This window comes from Podarcis pityusensis (assembly GCF_964106645.2).
Source record: "Podarcis pityusensis genome assembly, chromosome: 1".
NCBI lineage: Eukaryota > Metazoa > Chordata > Lepidosauria > Squamata > Lacertidae > Podarcis > Podarcis pityusensis.
This window is the reverse complement of record NC_138028.1, coordinates 40,993,951-41,016,707: the sequence shown is the minus strand read 5'-3', so window position 1 is coordinate 41,016,707 and position 22,757 is coordinate 40,993,951. Positions and strand designations below refer to the sequence as shown.

General features: G+C 40.1%; 1 protein-coding gene across 1 annotated transcript in view; it reads left to right on the top strand.

Moving 5' to 3' along the window:
* FMN1 (formin 1) overlaps positions 1 to 22,757 on the top strand; it is a 122,909-nt gene that overhangs the window by 59,892 nt on the left and 40,260 nt on the right. The window contains exons 7-13 of the mRNA XM_080977705.1: positions 64 to 125; positions 1,777 to 1,865; positions 3,123 to 3,252; positions 3,736 to 3,882; positions 8,113 to 8,172; positions 9,086 to 9,206; positions 22,040 to 22,132. Of these exons, the coding sequence (XP_080833831.1) occupies positions 64 to 125; positions 1,777 to 1,865; positions 3,123 to 3,252; positions 3,736 to 3,882; positions 8,113 to 8,172; positions 9,086 to 9,206; positions 22,040 to 22,132 (702 nt within the window). The remainder of the gene's footprint in view (positions 1 to 63; positions 126 to 1,776; positions 1,866 to 3,122; positions 3,253 to 3,735; positions 3,883 to 8,112; positions 8,173 to 9,085; positions 9,207 to 22,039; positions 22,133 to 22,757) is intronic.

Below are 22,757 nucleotides of genomic sequence, written 5' to 3'. Positions count from 1 at the left end.
AGAATTAGCCAACAAACCCAGTTGTGACATATTATCTAATTTATGATTTTATATTTTCTACAGCTTTACTAAATGTGGATCATTCCATCGTTGACTTAGAAACGCTGGAAGCACTGTATGAGAACGTAAGTATAAAAGAGTCAGTTCCACACCTCTAGTTCACAAATAGAAAGTGAGCTATGGGCACATATCCCATCTTCTTGCATGTCCCATGTTCTCTTTATTCAAATGCTGTCTTTCTGCAACAGAAATGCAGGTTTCACCCCGTTGTCTTTAGTAATAGATGTCTGGTTGAACACACCTTGAGATACAGTTCTTGTTTTGTTCAGACATTTCAATATTCTATAGTCCTTCATTTTCGTTTTGCATTCTTTCCTCCGGTAATCCCACACTTGTGCAATATTCACATGCAGAACAAGAGCTGAGGGATCACATGATGGCTAACATTGCGTAGGAGGAACGCAGAGTACATACAGGAGCACCGCATGCAGACATCAATACAACTTCTTCACATGCCAGCCAAAACACACTGGTGGCTGGTTGGCTTCTATAGGCACTGGTAAAAAGGAGCAGGACTAGTCTATGCAATTCTACTCAACCCCCTCTCCTGGCCTTATGTTCTTTCAGTGTTTGAGCATATCATTTGAACCCCACTATGGCGCTGTGGGTTAAACCACAGAGCCTAAGACTTGCCGCGGCGGTTCGAATCCCCGCGATGGGGTGAGCTCCCGTTGCTCGGTCCCTGCTCCTGCCCACCTAGCAGTTCGAAAGCACGTCAAAGTGCAAGTAGATAAATAGGTACCGCTCTGGCGGGAAGGTAAATGGCGTTTCCGTGCGCTGCTCTGGTTCGCCAGAAGCGGCTTAGTCCTGCTGACCACATGACCCGAAAGCTGTACGCTGGCTCCCTCGGCCAATAAAGCGAGATGAGCGCCGCAACCCCAGAGTCGGTCATGACTGGACCTAATGGTCAGGGGTCCCTTTACCTTTACTTATAACTGGCACAGGTTGGAATCTTCTGTGGTGCAACCAGGATCAGATAACTGTTCTGGAATAGCAGTGGTGACATTGAGGCCAAATCACTGTTGCTCAGATTACATCCTGCTCAGAGACTCCAGATGCACCCACATGTAATTTGACAGTTCCACTGTATCTTGGGAAATGTAGTTCACATAGCAGTGTGTGATTCAGTCAAACATACATGTGCAAAAGTTTATGCAGCTTCTGAGAACACTGTGACATCCATGACACAGATTGGGCCTCATCGTGTATTTAATAATAATGTGTGTCAGGCTGTGTACATATTACCAGCCTAAAGTGCAGCCAGGTTGTTCTTTTTTCCAATTCAGTCTGCGGCTTATTTGCGGGAAAATGCAACAGAACACAGAATTTCGTAAGACACAGCAGGATAGATATGGACTACGGCTAATGTCATGTGCACGCTGCTTCCCAAACCAGTGGTGGGAGCACCCAGGATGAAGAGTGAACAAGAATGTGAACAAGAATTAGCTAAGAATTATACTAGCAATTCAAATCTAATTGTTGTCCATGGTATGCTGAATTGTGTCAAGTGAAACAAAATTACTTCTACATTGAAAATACCTTATTAGGAAAACCTATCCTGTTCATGTTGCATGTATGGTTCTGTCAGTCTCTGTTTGTGGGTAGGACAGCAGCACCTACCCCTGAATTCAGCCCCCTTTCTCCCTGCCACTCCAAGAAGTATTTAGAGGCTAAGAAAACTCATTACTTGTTTCTTTGTTTTCATTGGAATTGCAGAGAGCGCAGAAGGATGAACTGGAGAAAATAAAGCAGCATTATGACACTTCAAAAGAAGAAGAAGTGAAGCTTCTTGATAAACCAGAACAGTAAGATGGTCCAGGGGTCCTACCATAGGTTCCTATCATTCAAACAAGTCTTTGGAAAGCAAAACAGTTGGAACAGCACTGCATAGAATAGAATAGAATTGTTCAAAGAAGCTCTCATATGCCATATTATGAAATACCCATCCCAACACTAGAAAGCCCATTTTGACGGATATCCGCTTATACTTCTGTTGGAAATCTCAAAAGGCCGATATTCCAGAAAATTTGGCACTTTATTCTATTGCTGAACTTTTAAAATTAACTTACGCCTACTTTCCTGTCCTTTCCAACCTCCTGCTTCTTTTCCTAGCAAATAACAGTGAACTAATGTTCTGAGCTTCCCAGTGGTATTCATTAAATATAGCAGATACGGATTTAAAAACAAATGCACCACTCCAGTAGGCCAAAGGCTCAGAGCAGTCTTTGTTTCATACAGTGGCTGCATTCACACATTACATGAGCCAGAATATGGCTAGACACAAACATGCAGCTCATGGAGAGGAGATTGCAGCTGGTTTGCTTCTCCCCAGTCCTTTCATCTCAGCCCAGTGTGATGGTGTTTGAACCTAGGTTCATTGTTCACCTCTCTCCTCCTTAACCACTGGTTGTCACCATGAAATTGGGTTCAGATGCCATGCTAAACCCTTATCTACTGTGACACACGTAGGGGGTGGAAGAGAAGTAGGGGAAGTCCTGTTGTGAACACGAGTGCAAAATGCATTGCGGTCCTTGTTTCATTAATCTTTACAAGATCACTGCATTAGGGCTGGCAGAACAATATTGCTCTTGGTTTCTGTGCTGAGATCAACAGCATAAAGTTGAGTCCCATGGCACTCAGTGTGATTTTCTCCCTACAAATTGTGTTTGGAGTGAACCCTAGAAATGGCTGAACTCCTGGGTTCATATTCAGATCTGGAAGCAATCTGCTTTCTTTGTCAAACAACCGCAGTACAGAAAGGGGGACACACACAGTTTATATAGAACTGTTCCCGACCAGCAGAGTGCAGTATCTCTCCCTATCTCTCGTTCTTGTTCATGCTGTTTCTCATGTACATTAACTACAATGTTGAAGTTTTAAGTCTGTCCATCTCCTTTCATGGTAAATAGCAGCATGCACCATATCTTGTATCATTTAAATCACATGAAAAGCTAATTTTATGAAAGGAATTTGACATTATTCACTGATAAATTGTATTGGATGAATGTAAAATTAGGTAAATAGGAAACTTTTGTGTTATTTTTTTCCACCTATTTTTGCAGGTTTCTATATGAGTTATCCCAGATCTCCAATTTTGCAGAACGTGCTCGATGTATAATCTTTCAGTCTGTCTTCAATGAAGGAATAACTGCAGTGCGCCGTAAAGCTGATATTATCAACCGTGTTTCTAAGGTAGTTGTCAGAACCGATTGTAAATTTGTGGTGAAATAATGGATCTGGGCTGGTTCTAAAGCAACTTTACAATAATATGTGTTCAAATAAAGTGGGGGAGGGCGGAGAAGGAAATACAGCAACACAACTCACATTTCATCACCGGAAAATTTAAGATATTTGTGTCCCACCCTTCCTTAAGAAATCCAAGATGGCTAACAATGCAAAAGCAATGAAAATATTTTTAGAAGTATGGCAGCAGAAACACAGTGGCTTCATTGCACAGATCTGGTTGTGAAAGCATTCAGAAATAATGTTTTCCCTCAGGTTTCTGGATTCAAACTTTAATCAGAAGTTGAAAAGCTGCTTTTGAAAGATTTCAGTGCAATTCTATTTCATTCTACACCAAAGCATTCATAAGTGTAAAAAGAAGCTAACATTTGAATGGTATGTATGTACTCGTCCTTTGCTTTCCGATATTAAACACTGGCATTCTTCTTTCAGGATTTGCTGGATATAAAAAGTGTGAAAGACATTTTAGGATTGATCCTGGCTTTTGGAAATTACATGAATGGAGGGAACAGGACGCGTGGTCAAGCAGATGGGTTTGGTTTGGAAATACTTCCCAAACTAAAGGATGTTAAAAGTAGAGTAAGTAGTTGTTTTTTTTAAAAAAAATAGAATTTTATTTAAGCAAAGGTCTGCCAAATGCCAATGTTTCTCTCTTTCTTCCTACAATTCTTTGCTTTTCTTTATGCCTGAGACAGAGGCACTGGGATATAGCCTTTCTCCATACAAATTAATGGGTGTTTCTTATTGCTACAGCTTCACCACTACAAGCAGCCATCCCCAGTAGCAAATGACAAGTGAGTTCTTGAACTCACTGGGGACTTTGCCATTAAAAAAAAAAAAAAGCTCCACAATAACGTATGCACATATTCTTGTCTCTAGTGTAAGAAAATAGATCTCACAGTTTCGGACATGGATTACAACATTCATGAATGAGATTCACAGGGCGTCGCTTCAGAACTTTTAAGAATTGATTCAGAAGCATGACTCATTTGCCGTTTCCCATTCCTAACTTCTATTTATGTAGAAGAAAAATATTTTTATACTGCTGCTCATAAAAAGTGTCAGGGTGGTTTACAGCAGTCATACATAAAACCATACAATAAAATTCATATAAAAATTTTATAATCAGATCTCAGCTCACTATTATAGAAAGGTGTGTTCTTTAATTGCCTTCCTTAACTTGGTGGAATAGAAACACTTTCAACAGGTGTTTGAAACAGAAAGTGTTGCAGAGTGTTCCGCAGGACTGAAGGCTCGGTCACTGGTGGAGGAAGAGGAGTGGGGGGGGAGCGCCCCGCTCCCAGGATGCACGCCATCCCAGCCCCCACCAGCTCTCCGCCCCCTGGTGCCAGAGCATGAAGCTCTGCCTTTTTTGTTGTTGTCAAATGAACCTTACCAACTCAGAGAAGAACCCAACATTGCTCCTGCAGGCAATCTCAGAAATTGAGCTGGAGTGGAATGGTTCAGGCATTCCCTAAGGTGCCCTGGACCTAAGTTCTTCTGGGCATTGTAAATTAACACAAGGACCTTGGACCTGGCTTGGTGGTAGATGGGCAACCTGTTCAGATGTTTTAGCAATGGCATTACATGTTATCAGCCAGGTGTCCCCATCAGCAATTTGACTGGTGAATTCTGCACCAGCTGGAGCTTCTAAACCAAGAGCAGCTCCACAAAAAGCCATGTTACAGTAATCCAGCCTCAAGCTTACCCATGAATGGACTACCATAGTCAAGCTATCGCTGGCCTGGAATGGGCATAGCTGGCGAATCAGACGAAGCTGTTAAAAGGCATTCCTAGCCTCATTTTGTGCAATGTAGCTATCTATTTCTTACACAAAGGATGCTCTGCTAACCAGTGCTTGTATCCAAAGGTGCATTTCTGCACACATGAAGTGTCTCTTGGTCTTGCTCTGCTTCATGCACAAGCAGAACTGCTAGAGTGCCTACAGATTGCAAGATTTCTTGTGCAAGCATGTCTGGAGCAGTACTCTAGCCACTATTTTCCTTTTCTCAAAGTTCTTCAGACCCAGACTTGGGCTGTTTCTTTTTTTAACTGGCAAGTAACATGGCTACTGTAAATGCTAATCACAGAAACAAATAGAATGTAAAAGTTCATGAAAGATGTCTATGAATTTTCAAAATAAGTCCACCCAAATTTTGGGGCTTGTACCCATCCAATCTATGTTAAGCTGCAATCCTAGGCACAATTACCAAAGAAATAAACCCCACTTAACACAGTAGGACTGATTACACATGCATAGGATTGTTCCCCTAGTGATGTCTCATTGCAAAAGAAGTACTGAATAATAAAACAGGAGTGCAATACTATATGCGTCTACTGGCTCAATGGGTCTTACTACCAAATAAGTGAGTATAGGATTGCAGCATTAATCCTAAACATTTGTGGGACTTAGTGGAACTTGCTACTGAACAGACATTCATAGTCAGATGCTGTTGGAGTCTCAGGTCCATTCTGCGCTGCCGGTCGAGTTACCAGTTAGGTTGTGTTGCATGGTTCTTTTAAAAAAATATTTAGAACAAGCCGTTAAGAATTTTGATGCTGCACAATGGTATTAAAATTAAAATGAATACATGGACCCTGAATTTAATACATTCTATTGATGTATTTTGCACAGCGAAATCCTATCTCAGTAGCTTTTGGTATGCTATTCAAAAGCAAATGCACACTTCAAAGGCATTCCATATATAATACAGTTCAATGTCTTTCTCTTTGTGTTATTTAATAATTTCCTGTAACTAGTGATTTCATACCTAAAGCACAGTTTATCCATCTCCCTAGTTAATCTTCACTGAATTGATTCAGTACCCTGCATAATAAAGAGACAATGTCAAACAAATAGTGCAAGATAAGAAAAGCATTTTATTTTACGTAAAATGCTTTCTTTTGACTGAATTTGCATTTGTTCACCTAAATGAATGTGTGATATTCACAGGACACTCCACAAATCTATTTGTAATAATCTGTTTGATGCCCTTTTCTTTTGCATTGCATAAGATTGCTCACTATTTCAGACATCTAGATAATGGGCAGATAATGTAAGGCCTGTAGGCTATATAGGGGTTTTTAGTCCCTTTAAAAGGCCAAGTTACACCTGGCAGTAGTGCAGAGGTAAATAGGTCAGAAGGTGAGCATCAGAGCTTTTTTTTCAGCTGGAACTCAGTTCTGGCACCTCTGTGTTATTGCCATTATAAGAGATCAAGGGAGGTGATTGTGGTGAGCTCCGGAACCTCTTTTTCTAAAAAAAAAAATAGCACTGGTGCATGTGTAGGTTAGCCTGTCATAGGCTTATGCTACCAATCCCAGGGGTGGTGTTAGGAGGTGGACCAGGGGCTGAGCCCCAAGTCTCCTGCCTATCTTCAGCTTATCTTTAAAACCTGTCTTATGACCCTTCCAGAAAAACCTGTATGCCAGTCCCTTAACTGCTAGTTTAGAACAGTACATTTTTGTATTAGCCTCTGTAGGTTCAGTGCCGCCTTCCCCAATCTGGTGCTTTCCAAATGTTTTAGACTACAGTTCCCATCCCAGTGAAGAGGGATGGACAGGGATGATGGGAGCAGTAAGCTAAAACTTATGGAAGGCACTAGGTTAGGGAAGGCTGGTCCAGTAAATCTCATACTAACATAACATGTGATTAGGGAGACATAGTATTGTCACCATCCTTCCTCATCTGCTCTTCTCTGCTAAGCGAACTGCAGTGACCCTCATGGAGCTGATACATTAGGACTGGGAGCAACTAGAAGCACCAGTGATTGCTGTCACACTATTGCTGATGCAAAGAAACCAGTTGTTCCTCTTTTTTCTAGGTAAGGCAGGGATGGAGAACATGTAGTCCTCCAGATGTTGCTGGATTCCAAGTCTCATCAGGCCCAGTCAACATGGCAAACAGCTCAGGATGATAAAAGTTATAGGTGTCCAACCACATCTGAAGGGCCACAGTTTCCCCACCCCTGTTTTAAGGGGTCTAAGAAGTTCAGTACTAGAATGAGCGATCATGGACTTAAGGCATTGCTCATTGTCCTGGAGACAGCAACTATTGAACCTTAGTTACTTCAAAAAGCCATTTGCCTTGGTTACTACAAAAAGGTCCCTTGTCTCATTGGAGATATTGAATAGGTGATTGTCCAGATTGCATGAAATACTGCCCATGATGGTGCCATTGGTCCAGTTGAGATGCACTGCCAGCATGGGAAGTACCTGTATTATATGACCAGCCCAAATGATGGACAATTTAGCACATTGCTACAATTTTGCATACTATTTGAAATTGTTGTAAGGAACTTAAAAAAAAAATAGTATACATCTTTGACCTTTAGAAAGGTGCAGTATAAATGTCAGTATAAATCAATAAATTATATGATAGGGGGTCCACCATTAGGAATTTTCCAGTCCTGGCAAGGATAAGACCATGGTGGAGTCTGGTGGAAACAGGATAGCCGGGATTGACAGGCAAGGCACTTGTATGCACTCAAAAGCCACAGGTCAGAAAGCAAGTGAGGTCAGAGGCACATCCTTCAGAACCCTGGACAGGTCTGAGGCAAGAGATAACTCGATCTGACCAGGGATGGTTGCTGACTGAGCTCCTATGTCCCATAGCCTGAGCACACACAAACCAAGCTCTGCTCCCTTGCTGGAGAACAGAGAGACTCCTGGCACTCCATCTTGGTTGCAACTAAACATAATATAAAATTGGAGACAGGTCTTTTTCTGTGTATGTTTGTTTTAAATGGCAGTACTTCTAAAAGTGTTCTCATTACCTCTCTACTGTTTGGAATCTTTCCCCTCTTTTAGGATACTAATATCAGCCTTGTGGACTATGTTGTGATATATTACCTACGCCATTGTGACAAGGTAAATTATTTTTTTGCATTCATTATTTATGATGAATCGTGCGTTGGTACATTGCTTAAGAGAATGAATAGCCATGATCCAAGGGTTTTGTGGTGTTCTGTTCGCAAATAACTTCCCCTTTGAGAAAGAAAACATAGAAGCCCACATGAACCCCAGTTCAATAGGCAATTCCCACTGTGTATGCCTGTACCTTGGATCATGGGGGGGAGAGAGAATTAAAATAGGTTAATGCAAGTATACAAATGGGATTCAGAATAAGGGGAGCGTACACCATTAATCATAATTTAGGGTTGTCATTTTTCAAAAAGTGAAAACCCGGACACAACACAGTTGCCCTTTTTTTTGGCCAAAGTTATTGAGTCAAAATCTACACTTCTGACATGGGTTTTCTTGGCAGCTATCCTTGTATCACAAGGGTACTCTGTTAGGTACTCTATAAATTAGCTCCTCTCTCCCCTCCTCCCGATTTCCATTTTATTTTATTAAGATTTCAACTTGGTGCCCACCTCCCAGCAGTTTCAACTTGAAAATTGCTTGGCATCCTGTTCTCCATTGTGTTTGACAAAGCCATGTGCAGAATTCCAGCTCCGGATATTAAAATTCCATTAGCACATTGCATAGCCTTTCCTCTCTTTTTTTGCTGTATTATCTTAGAACAAATTTTAGTGCATAAACTGCATATACGAGTAACAGTTTATTTTTCCGCTTGAATCTTTAAACTACATAAGAAGAGGGCAAAAGACTGGTAGAATAATTTACATTCTGCCACTTGAATAAATGCTGCACTTACAATCTATTGGTTCTATTTATTTGATCACATTGATAGGTTCACATTTAGGGAACAATGGCTTGTTTTGTCTTAAAATCTTAACACTATTATAGCTACCAGGGTTTTTTTCTTTGTCTTGTTTAGGATGCGGGAACAGAAAGGAGTGTGTTTCCTCTACCAGAACCGCAGGATTTCTTCCAAGCATCGCAAGTTAAGTTTGAAGACCTAATAAAAGACTTGAGAAAACTGAAGAGAGATCTAGAAGGTAAATAAGGACCAATACCATTTTAAAATCTGCAGCCAATCTTCTGTATGTTATATTGGAAGTCAGTCCCCCTAAAATCTATTAAGCTTCCATAAATTTGCATAGGGTTGCATCCTTACTGCTTAACAATTCAAGCTTAGCCATGTCTACTCAGAAGTAAGTTGTATTGAATTCAGTACTCCCAGGCAAGTGAGGTTGGGATTGCAGCTTATTCCTTATTCCTGAAACCAAACTTAAAGGTTATGCTATTCAATGGTCTGTTCCAGGAGTAGACTTCTTATTTCAAAGCCAGTGACAAATACTTTTCTTAATATCACATTCAGTTCTTCATTCCCAAAGGAAATCTGCAGGAAATGTGTGAATTCCAAACAAATTTATTCTAATTTCTCTGGGGGGCTCTGAATTTAACCTTGCAAATGGATGAGTCCAATAACCTGTATACTTGTCTCTATAGTTCAGTAATGTGCAATAATCATGTGAAGGACTGTTCATTGTTCACAGTAATGGAGAATAAAATAAGCAGTTTGGGCACAGTCAAAATAATTGCATGCAACTAGAGATGGTGCTTGCCGATTAAAGAGAAATTCTACTCCTAAAGAACCAAGAAAAGGCCCCTTTTAAAAGGAAGAGTGGTTTGACTGTTTGACAGAAGGAGCTACTCAAGAGGAGGAAGGCCCAGTTGCACACAAATTGTCCTTACTTGTATATGGGCATTTTATTCTCCAGGTATTCCAGGAAAGGAAACAATGAAGTTCACATCTAGTGCTTTGGCCACAATGACTCAAACTAAAGTTTCACTGATATTTTAACTAACAGACAAGCAAAATTAAATTATTTGGGCCCATAAACTGAGGGATAAATTTACTCCTTGAAGAATAGGGAATAATCTATATAATAATATTGGTCTTACTGGCCTTAAAGTAGAGCTTTCTATGTATATTGAATGAAAGGATTCTGTTAAGGTTAGACAATAAAAGTCTTCACAAAATAATTTATTATTCCAGTTAGACATGGCTGAATTAGCTTATAGTCCCCTTAAAGAAAGTTTCAAAGGTCAGCTGTGGTAAGGAAGTATCAATTGTTATTTATTCATCCTTGGCATACATGAATGCTCTATCTCCTCTCATCTCTTAGCTCTGTAAAACCCTTGGCCTGCCCTCTCTTGTGCTAGTTTGTGCTGAAACGTGATCTGTGTTTGGTCTTCTATTTTTCCAAATGTGTAGTCCTGGTGCTCTAGATTTCATTCTTGCTGGCCGTGCTTCAAGACTTTGACATGCTTGTGATGTCAGTGACAGTTACAAAATGAAGGCAGAAAGAAAAGCAGAATGCTGATTTCACTTTTCATCTTTTCCAGCCTGTTTAAACTGAGGAGTTGGTTAGACTCTTTGCTTCTACAGCAGCTGATGATTTCACTAAATATTGGATAGAAATTATGCAGGCTCTTCTCTAGGATACATGCTACTTTGCTTTGCATGGGACATAAAGTTCCATGTGCCTTATCAACCTGAGTGAAGTGCATTTGGTTGAATTCATTTAGTCAAGAGAGCTCTGTGTAGGGGACAGAGGAGAACAGGCCATTTTCACTAAAGGAAGACATTTTCCCAACCACAAAGAAGATCACAAGTCTAGGCACAAGAGCTGCTCAATGGGAAGCTTTATCTAGCAACTTCTCTAGAGAGAGAGACATCATTCCTACAGATTTAGATTCTGGCGTATTCCCATTTCATGGGTTCTACACATTTTGGCAGGGGCGGCACATCCTGTTTCACTACTTGAGGTGAAACAGGACGTCCTGCCCTGCCAGCTCTACTGCCAGTGGAAAGGTGGCGCTGGTGGAGAAGCGGTGTTGGCATTGTGTCAATTTCTGGCAAGATCTCACGTGCTCCACAATATGCCATGCAGATTCATTGAGCTCTTACTGCAAATGGTTGCGGATGCTGCCACTGCTTCTCCACTGGGGTGTCTGCAGTGGCTTTGCCTGTGGGGCTTCTGCTGCCTGGGGAGGCAGCTTCACCCTGCCTGGTGGCTGTGCCAGCCCTGCATTTGGTTGTCCTGCTAGAGGTGTCCCTTGTTTAAATGAAAAAGAAGGTGGCACAGCTGTCAAGTGCCAGAAAGGAAGAAACTTTGTTTGGGGCACCATGCTTATCTGTCAGACCTAAACAACTTAGACAAAACCTCACTGGGATCACTCTTCTCATTAAGTTCTATTGTGTTATTGTTTGAACTGTTGCAGTGCTTCATTTGGTGTTTAGCTGATAGTGTTTTTCTAAGTAATGCCAGGTTGAGGGACTTGTGTTCTGTGCTTCCACTGGTGAAGAGATTGAGTCTGCCCAGAGGAGGTGTCTCAGAGGTGAAGACTGTGCTCTGTTGACCTTCAAAAATGGGAATTCACAGTAAATATATGAAAAAAAGTTTTCCCCCATATAACATTGTAGAAAATTCTGCATGGAATATTTTAGCTGAAGAGCATTTTGTTTTTTAGTACATATACAAAAGATCTGATGAGCATCTGTAGTTTATGGTAGCCATTAAAAACCTGTGGCTGCTGGCAAAATGCGAGTGAAAGCTTAAAGCTGAAACAGATGTGATTTGCAAAAAAATGTGTTGGAAGAGGCATAAGCCCAGACAAACAAAGTCATTCATATATATGTTATTTGGACAATATTAAGTTCTCGGTATTATAGGTATATAGATAAAAAATAGATGTATGGTGGAACCGTGAAATTGGTAGTTGTGATTTTATTAATGTTTATGAGTTTACAGATCTGCATACGATTGGCTTGGACAATATTAGCTTATTAAATGTTACCGTTCTTGAATTCATTTGGGGGGGCATTCTGAAATGTGGGAATCTGTCCTTAGCAATTGGTGTGGACATACAAATAATATTTAATTTTTTAAAAAATAACAAAAGTAATTTCTGTGAGTAAACAAAGAAAAGGAAAAAAGGTGTTCCTTTTTCACATCAGAAAAGCAAACAAATTATGATGGAAGACAAGCAATTTTGCAGTAAGATCTCAGCTATAGTGAGATCTTACTCAAATCTCAAAATGCTGTTAAGAAATTCCTTCTAAATAAAGTAAAATGTAGGAGGTAAGAATCCACATCACACCAGAGTTAAACACCAGAGTTTTAAATTCCAAGACGGTACGGAACCAAGAGTTCAAACACAAACGGGACCACTGGTATTTTTATCCTTTCCTTGGGTTTTCTCACTTGAGATTTTAAAGATATAATGTCAGCTAATACATAGTCAAACATATTTTACGGGATAAAGGATAGTATTGTAGATGAAACATGTAATATATATATAATGTAATATATATATAAATCAACCCCACCCCAGTAAAAGGCATGCTGAAAATTAGGGTCCAAAGACTTGGGATACAGAAGAATGTTTTTGCTTGGCTCCTAAAAGCAAATAGTGATACCGCCAAGCATGCCTGCCTGGGGAAAGCAGTCCATAAACAGGGAGCCACCACTGAAAAAGAAGAAGTGTTTGGATTTGATATCCCGCTTTATCACTACCCGAAGGAGTCTCAAAGCGGCTAACATTCTCCTTTCCCTTCCTCCCCCACAACAAACACTCTGTGAGGTGAGTGAGGCTGAGAGATTTCAGAGAAGTGTGACTGGCCCAAGGTCACCCAGCAGCTGTATGTGGAGGAGTGGGGAAGCAAACCCGGTTCACCAGATTACCACTCTTAACCACACTGACTTCATGACACCTGGAGGACACCACATAAGCTATCCCTGGAATAGGCAGATCTGAGCTACATGGACTATTGGTCTGATTTACGCAGCTTCCTATATTCCTAGGACTCCTATCAGCCCCTGCCACCATGATCAATGATCGGGGTGGTGGTAGTTGTAGTCCAAAAACACCGGGAGGGCACCAGGTTGGAGGAGGCAGCTTTGGAACAAGAATGTTATTTCTCAGTGAAAGACATAAAATACATTGGGGATGGGGAGAGCAATTAGGAGAAATGGAATCGGCCCAAGAGGATGATGAAAACTTTATTTCCAGTAATACACACAGTTCCAAAGCCAGTATATTGGAAAGGATTTTTTCTAGTTAACAGTCAACGTAATATTAAACTATGAATGACTCAAGTGAAGGGCTCTTTACTGGTATTCCAGTTTATAATTGTTACATTCTCCATTTCCCCCTTTTCAAATGTTTGGCTGCAACATTTCCAAAATCTAAACAATAGCTTTAAAGCAAATACAGTGTCCAGAGTCTTAGATGTGTTGCTATGGTGTGAAAAATATTTAACTTTGCTAGCAGTTTTTGTTTTGTTTGCTTTTAGCTTGATTTATTTTTGGGATGCTTCTTAATATAATAGTTTAAGGTGGTTTGTAAAGCTCGAGATGTCAAATACTGCTTTGCTTTGCTTTGCCTAGCTCTTTAAGCCAAAAAAACTTTTTTAACTTGAACATAAGTTCTGCTGGATCAAACCAAAGGTTTATCTGCTATCTTCTTTCCAACAGCTTTCGAGAAACCCACAATTTAACCCGTTTGAGTGTGTGCCTAAGTTAATTTTAAAAGTGCCAGATATGTATGGTATAACCAGTACTGGAAAAACAGAATATTTCATATATAAGCTAATAGTCTTTGAATCATGCCTAAACCATAGACTTTGAAAGATCAATTTTCATCTTTTCAAACGATGTTAAAACTTTAGCCCATACTACATCAAAGTTCATGTTCATATCTGCTACATTCTGCACCAGTATTCTGCTGATACTGAACCAGTTCTGACCCCCAAAGAGGCTGAGATTCATTTATTTAGCATGCAAGCCTATAGCGCCAGTCCTAGTTCATTTTGTCCTACAAAATAGTTTTCAAAGCACCAAGTATTTGACCAGTTGACATAGACACAGGAGTGCAGTTTTTATAGGCAGTGATGATCAATTCAGGTGCAGTTTTGTCTTCTGTAAATCTGCATTGCTTTATTGACGTTTCTGCGTGGAAGGATTCTATGAGACTGGCTGCATTCAGATGCCTCATCAAACCAAGACTGTAAAAGCCCAAGCATGATTTATTTTTGTTTTTTAAATCTAAATCTATGTTGCTCTACTTTGCACAAGGTACCTTTGCCTTTCCCCCCCTTTTCTTTTTTCTTTTTTTGCAATTCCCTCCTCCACCCCTCACACCATATCCCAGAACTTTCCTGAAGGTTTCCAAACCCTCAGGAGAGGCATTTGAGGCATTGGGGGGGAGGGGCAACAGGAGTCTTTGGTAGAGAGACGGTGCAAAAGCCCTGTTGTGAGAACAGACTTCTACAGTCATATCTTTAATCCCGAACATATTGCAAGTCAAACGATTTGGCTCCCAAATGCCACAATCCTGGATGTAAGTGTTCCGGTTTGCAAATGTTATTTGGAACCCGAACATCCAGTGCGGGTTCCGAGGATTCTGATTGGCTGCAGGAACTTCCTGCAGCCAATTGGAAGCCGTGCCTTGATTTCCAAACGTTTTGGAAGTCGAATGGACTTCCGGAACGGATTCCATTCGACTTCTGAGGTACGACTGTAATGGCACTAATCACATAAAAAACTGTTTGCTATAGACATATTTGGTACCTAGGAATTAATTGCGGATGAAGTAGAAGCAAAAGATATGTAGTCAGTTTCTGAGCTCAATTCTGTTGTTTCATAACTCTCGGTGTGTGTGTGTTACTTTCAGTTTGAAATAATTGTATTTTTTATAAAGTCACTTTTACAAAAATAATTGTTATAAACAGCAAAAAAATTACAAACTATGTGTGTTAAAATCATATAAAATAATACAAACCTAGCAGCTAATAACAAATAATACCAATCTTTGCAGTATTATTTCCTTAGAAAAATAATTTATGCCCTGAGTTTAATGTCCCAATTATAAAGCTTCTGTCCAGGAGGCACATGGTTTCAAATGGACTATGAAATAAGCATGTCTTTAACAATCCTGTGATGGTATTAACTGTCAGGCTCTGAGCAGACATTAGGAGATACACAAACAGTAGTGGCTGTTAGAAACTTTCACTGGTGTGTAATTCATGAAGGATAGTATCAGTGACAGGTTTACAGGGGTCCATGCTGTTAAATACTTGGGTTCACTGTCAGGATGATTCCCATAAGCGCTACTGGTAGGTCCTAGTATTTGTTCAGCAATTCACTCTTATCAACACTGAACTATTTCTAGTTTTACATTTACTTTTAAAATGACACTTAGAAATACCAACTCCCTCCTGATTGACACTGCAGTACCCCTTACATGAAGGTTTGTTTATATGTAATGATTCTTTGGACAGATTTACAAGTGTCTGTGGAGTTTTAAAAGACGATTTGCCCAACAGGCATTAAGCGAGAGACACTCAGCTTTGTAAATATTTTAGTTTGTTTCAGGATTTTTCCCCCTAGGTTGAGCCAAATACCCCATTAAATCCGTAGAGAGTGGCAAACTGCTAATCAGCAGCTCAAGCTATGTTTGAACATTTTGCTAATGATTTCTAAGCTTTGCCGTGGGAACCACAATATACATCTAACAGTACGCAAGTTGAGGAATTTTAAGGAATGCCTCTCATTACATTCCATACACATTTTGCAGTATAGATAATTTTAATACTCGTTTTAAGGTTGATGCAGCCGACACACAGCAGGCATCCAGAAAATCTATTTAAAAATGTACTGCGGCAAATGATTACATAAAGCTGCTTGCACGTGATGCTAACTAGTTGTATTTGATACTAAATTGGAACGGGCTCTCGCTTAAGAAACCCCATCACTTTTATATGTTGAACTGCAAAGCTGCTGTTCTGACTACTAAACATTTGGTAATGCCAAATGTATGAGAATCAGTCGGTCCTGTCTAAAGGCCTTTCAGGTTCCATGTAGCTCTGCCAAAAGAATTTGGTGGAATCCTAGCTCCAGATTGTGTCAGTCCAAGGGAACACCTCTTTCTACTGTAACTAATCCTGTGTTCTGTGCTGAGACAGCTGCAGCTATTGGTACAAGGTCTTCAGGCAAACTTCTTAATGGGCAAACTGTGCTGGAGCACAGGACAGAGAAGAAAGGGTGCACATTAGAGAAGGAAGGGGAGAGAGTTTGCCCCATATGCTAAGGCCTGCTAAAGGGCTCTGTTCTTGTAATGCACTATTTGAATATTGCAGTCCACTACAAAGGGAATTCAGTTTGATTCACTACAGTTTTCATGCCCACCTCAAGGTTCTTTGGGCCATGGTTTGTTGAGTGAACTTTGAAGCACCCCTATTTGACAGCTAGTCGTATTTTCTTTATTATATACACAGGCCAGTATTCAGGAAGGATATCCTTCGTGAACCAGAGATCCACACTAGTGTAGCAACCAACCTCATGAAACAAGATTCAATTTCAGTGTCCCATTTACACCACTGTCTCTTTCTTTAACTCTCCAGGCCTCTTGGCTGCTACTCTTTGCTACAGCATCGTCCAGCTAAAGTCATTTGAACCTCTCCAGAGAAAAAGTGTTGCATTTTCAAGTTGGATTCTTAATCCTCAGATCTGCCCTTAGCCATAATTCCTTAGCCATCATTCCAGTGTGGCACAGGATGAGGAACGACTGTTTACTACAGTACGTTTCATTATCAAGGGAGAAGACTGGAAAGGAGCATGAAGAGTCATTAGCAGAAACAGTTCCTTCCAGACCTCTCTAAGAGTCCATTGAGGAAGTCATTTCATGCCTGTATTCAGGGTTTTTTTTAAAAGAATCCAGTCTCCTTTAGAACCTTCCTTATCTTCAGTTTAAACAAAACAGTCACCCCACTTCTCAATAAAACTGACTAGGATAAATATAAGTATGCACCTTTACATTGAACATGCATGCTTCTTTCCCTTCGTCAATGACAGCGTTATTCCAGTCCCCTTCTTTAGCTGCTGTGATTTGACCAACACCCGCAGCAAGGAAGGTAAGACATCTCTGCCCGACTTCCTCGTTTTAAAGCATTTTGATATGAGGAAGAGAGCTTTGCACCAAGACTTACATTTCTGAAATTAAAAAAATATGATACATTTCACATTAATGCTTTGTCAGGGGCAGGTGCTAGGAGCAGGTCAGTAATAACTCATACAGCGTCAGTGATTTTAAGTCTTTATTCAAAGAAACGAACAGCTCAGGAGGGCCAGGCCTAGTGAACACAGCAACTCCTTACAGTGAGATAGTTGTGAAGACCAAAGGTCCCTGCCTTCACACAATTGTCTAAGCCTCCTCTCCCCCAGGTCCTTCCCAAGCAGTCTGAGACCCCATTGACGCATCTGTCTCTGCTCTGACCTCTTCATACCTTGTCTGGTCCTAGAAGACCTACAGGGAGGGGACCTGGTCGCAGCAGGAGAAGGAGACCCCCTGGCTTCTTGCCTGCCAATCTCGGCCTTTGGGGACCACTCCTCCAGCCTCCACTTCTGCCTCTGATTCTGGACTGCTCTCTGCCACAGCCTCTTCCTGCTTATAAAACCTTGTCACCTCTTCAGTTTCTGACACCACCTCCCACTTCCTCTTCTCCCTCTGACCGCTCATCATCATCCAACCAACAATCCCCAGCTCTGAGCCTTCTTCCCTTGGGAGTTCCCCAGCTAGTCCTCCCACCACCACTCCTCTCCATCCAGCCAGTCCATGACATGCTTCTACCCTGAACCAATATATTCTAAAATAAACTATATTTATTTTATAAGGTTACCTTTCAAGTAAGCATGTTTAGTATTGCAGCTTTCTTTTCCAGTATGAGATTTAGTTTTGATTTCCATTCAAGTAAATAAAATTATCTTCCTTGAAATAACAGTAGGGATCTAGCAGTGAAGGGAAGGGGCAAGTTACTTGTCTGGGGAGATACTGCCTGCCTTTCCATCTTGAACTGGGCTGCATGCTTTGGACATTTTCTCCATCACTGATGGATTCTGCTGCTCCCAGACTGTAAAGAACAGAACTTGCTCAAGGATTTCCTTGCCTGATCTTATGCCATGTTGCTACTTAGCAAGTCTCCATGAAATTAAGACTGTCAGTTCTTTAAATATTCCATATTGATATACATATGTTTGCTTCCATTAATATTTTCAACTAGCGAATAAAAATATGCAGTGCATTCTGTAGTGAATCCCACACAAAAATATAGAAAAGTATCATTAGATACTTTTGAAGTCATTGGCAATTATTTCTGAGTACAGTGGTACCTCTGGTTATGAACTTAATTCGTTCCGGAGGTCCGCTCTCAACCTGAAACCGTTCTTAGCCTGAGGTACCACTTTAGCTAATGGGGCCTCCCGCTGCCGCCACCATGCATATCTGTTCTCATCCTGAGGTAAAGTTCTTAACCCGAGATACTATTTCCAGGTTAACGGAGTCTGTAACCTGAAGTGTTTGTAACCCAAATTTTTGTAACCCGAGGTACCACTGTAAATATGAATGGAATCAGGTTCTTTGCAAAAGTCATGTAAGCTTTAAAACCCACATCAATGAATTTCATAGTCAAATTTGATATATGAACATTTAATTTGCCGATCAGAAGGTCGGCAGTTCGAATCCACAGGACAGGGTGAGCTCCTGTTGCTCTGTCCAAGCTTCTGCCAACCTAGCAGTTTGAAAGCATACAAGTGCAATTAGATAAATAGGTACCACTGCAGCGGGAAGGTAAACAGCTTTTCTGTGCGCTCTGGTTTCCGTCACAGTGTCCCTTTGTGCCAGAAGCGGTTTAGTCATGCTGGCCACATGACCCGGAAAGCTGTCTATGGACAAATGTCAGCTCCCTCGGCCTGAAAGCGAGATGAGCTCCGCAACCCCATAGTCGCCTTTGACTGGACTTAACTGGGATCCTTTACCTTTACCTTAGTTGTCTTTAGTTTACTTGGACACTTTGATTTGTAGGTTGCGGCATTAGTTTTTCAATTTTTAAGTTCTGGGGTAAGACTGAAAGGTGAGAAGCTTTTCTCTCTTCAAATATATCCTTCAAGAAGCTGCATTCTTTTTTCCTCCCATTTTATCATGCTCTGTTGTAAGCATTGATGGCTGCCAAGTCAGCAGTTAAGAAAATAGCACTGTGAAGTGTTTTGGGACAAGCACAGGCCCTACTGTTTATATTCTTCTTTAATTGTTTATTTTAAAATGAATTATATTCCATTTTTAAGGATACCAAATTTACACTTGGAATGCCTTTTCTGCAACACTAAGTGGCAGAAAGATCAATTTTACATAATACTGAAGGGGGGTGTTTTGTAGGGGAAGTGTTGTGTTTTTTTCCAAAAAGAGCTATTTTAGTCTTCGTTGGTTGGGAGGTTTTCACTAAATGTTCCTGGTGGTCCACATATATTGCATGCTCTGATTGGAGTTCTTCTGCACCAGCTTGTAAAAACACGGTGATATGTCATGGATTTGTTTGAAACTTTATGTTTGTTAAGATCCTTGTGATCCTCTTTCTTCTCCCAAAACTACTTCTCTGCCTAACTCCCATAAATAGGTGGCCTTGTGTCCCGCTTTACAGGGGACATCTTGTTGTCATCTATTTGAAGGGCTGTTTGGTCCAAGTCTGGTCTAATGATAAAGAACCATAAGGCAAAATAGGAATCTTAACATTGCCCATCAACAATTATCACCTAAATCAGCAGCTTGAGCAGATACAGAATTCACAATCTTCTCAAGGGTCCTATGTACTATAATTCTACTTAAATTAAATAACTATGCTGATGTATTTATATCTGATAGAAAAATAAAAGTTAGCATATGTAGATATTGTGCAATTGTGTGCCCTCTTTTGTTTTCTGAACCTTTCCCACTGATGTAGTTCTTCACCCCGCCCCAGCAATGCATAAGCGCGCCACCCTATCTTCATGCATGCCTCTGTCACTTCATACATACTTCATAGATAGGATGTCCACTTATGCTTCATCAGAAAAGAGGAAACGTATGTACTGTCTTCAGCTGTGGCAACTGCAGTGCATCTGAGATAAGGCCAGTAGCTTTCCCTACATGCCAAGCTGCCGTGGTGGCACAGGGAATAGGTTTGGCACAAAGAGTAAGGGTCCTCTGCCCCATTGCTTGTTGCCAATTTGAGAAAACACAGGATATCACTTAATATTTGTATATCTTTCCCTTCAGTGCATGTACCTGACACTCTACATGAAGTTAAAATTTGCTAGAGTAGAAGAAATCCTTTTTGGGTTGATGCGAGCCAAAGCAATAAAAGCAAGTCCGCCTCAAATTATTACTAAATAATTGCACTGCTTTCCCCATTATATAATAACTTACAGCCACTATGCAGAGTACATGGAATAGCATTAAAAAAAAAAAAAAGCTGTCAAAAAATATGACTTGAACATCCCATGAGTGGGTGTTATTAGATCTCCTGGTTTACAAAACTCCACCTAATCCCCTCCATTTTCAAAAGTAGCTGCACAGATTGTAACTGTGCCATTCCCTTAGGTAATTATAGGTAGTAATGAGTATGGGGAGTTGTTACCTGAAAATCACATAACTCTGAAAAATATATTAAGTTACACATATTTAAAGCTCTTATCCAGGCATTTATCACTCCCTTTCAGTTCTTTTCTCACATTACTACCTATATAACCAGTGATAAGTGCCTATCTGCCATTTATCTAGGTACTCTTTCCATTTATTAGAACTAAGTAAAATAAATATTAACCGGATTATCACTGACTCACAAGAAACTAGTAACTTCTATGCATGTCTTCAATGTCTTTTTAGCATATACTTCTGCAAGAGAATTTACAATGTTGTATGGAGGTATTCTCATTACATACAAATAAGCATTGATACATCATCACCTCATTTACAAATCATTTATATCGCTATTGGCTATAACATTTTCCTTCTTATATAATTGTTTTTCTTTAAATCCCCACACCATATCTCCCTTAATTGCCACTCTTCACATATAATTTCACTGAAGTTAAGATAATGCAATTATTACAAAGTGCGAAACAATTAATCTGCTGTTTTTTCTTCAGATGTGTGTATTAGACTAGTGTTTAACCCTAGGAACATATAGAACATATAGAAATGATATCAGTGTAAGTCAACTGGCCTCATTTCCAAAAATATGACTATGGACCAAGATGTGAAACTGTAAATTACATAAGGAAGGGACCTTGCTTACTTCTCTGTTTGTAAATCATCTGGGGGGGGGGGAAGCACTCTGCTCCTTAGATGTTTACTCAGAAGTAAGCACCACTGAGTTCATTGGGGCTAAGTGAGTGAGTGTAGGATTGCAGCCAGGATCTCAGTAATCACAGAAGCAATATAATCATAACTCCCAAATGTTTCAAAATGCCTTCTTAGTATAAAGCTTGAGCCATCTGGGTTGTTTTACTAAACTATTCATTGAATCACGTAGACACCTCTAAAATAAGGCACATTGTTGAGTTTTTTAGTGTCTTTTGGTGCTGTACTTTAATATAGGTGATGAGGGCTAATTTGGGGGTGGTTAATACACAACGAATCCTGTTTCACAGAAAACTGTGATTTTGAAGCTAACCATAATCTAAGATATTCCCTGTTGAGAATGGCATTTTTAAAAATCAGATATTTTAATGACTAAGAATGCAGCCAATGTGGATCAGCAGAATCACTATCTTTAAAACCATTTTTTCTTAAAGAATTCAAATAATATTTCTAATGTTCTGATAGGAGACAGTTCTTGCATTCATGCTCTTGTTTGTTTTTACTGGAAAAGGCACGGTATGAAATAGCCATTGGTTTTTTTGAATGTTTGAGAATACTTGAATGTTATTTTAGTTGGTTAAAAAGTTTTGTTTTGTTTTTAATAAAAAAAAAGTTTTCTTAAAAGGTAACACTGAACTTGTCGTTGCAGTTTGTGAAAAACAGATGAAAGTGGTTTTCAGAGACTCACCAGAAGAACATCTCCAGCCCTTTAAGGATAAAATGGAAGCTTTTTTCCTGGAAGGTATGTGCTTTCCAAAAAATGTTTGTTTATATGTGTTCTCATACTTTATACAGCCATATGAGGGTTCTCTTCTTAATAATGGTTCAGACTGCACCGAATGTTGGTGCCCATCTCTTCATCCAGATGGGGAAGGGAGACCTTTTCAAATGGTACTGTAGCAATTTTCCAGATGGTCTTTTAGCTTCCATAATTTTACTTTACCTGCAAAGGACAAAGACACTACATAACTCAGAAAAGGCTTTGCCAACATGGTACCCTCCAGATGATTTAAACTACAATTCTTATTAGTCTCAGCCATAGTGTGATCTCATAATGTGGAACAATAAAATAAGAGCTCAGCATATAAAACCAAAAGCTTAGGAGCAACAGGTTAGGCCACATACCACTCACAGTCTTCCAACACCTTGCTGCCACTCATTGTGCTCTGTGATCTGCTGCCTGGGGTAGCCTCCACATTCTGCCTAATGTTGAGCTGACTCTGAAAGCTGAAACCGTGTGGGCATGTGTTAGGGCTTTGTCAGTCATGGAGCCAAATTGATGAAGCAGACTACCGAGCAAGATTCTTCTGTGCGAATCTCTACTAACATTTTAATCTCTCATATTTTGTGTAAGATTAATTCATTGA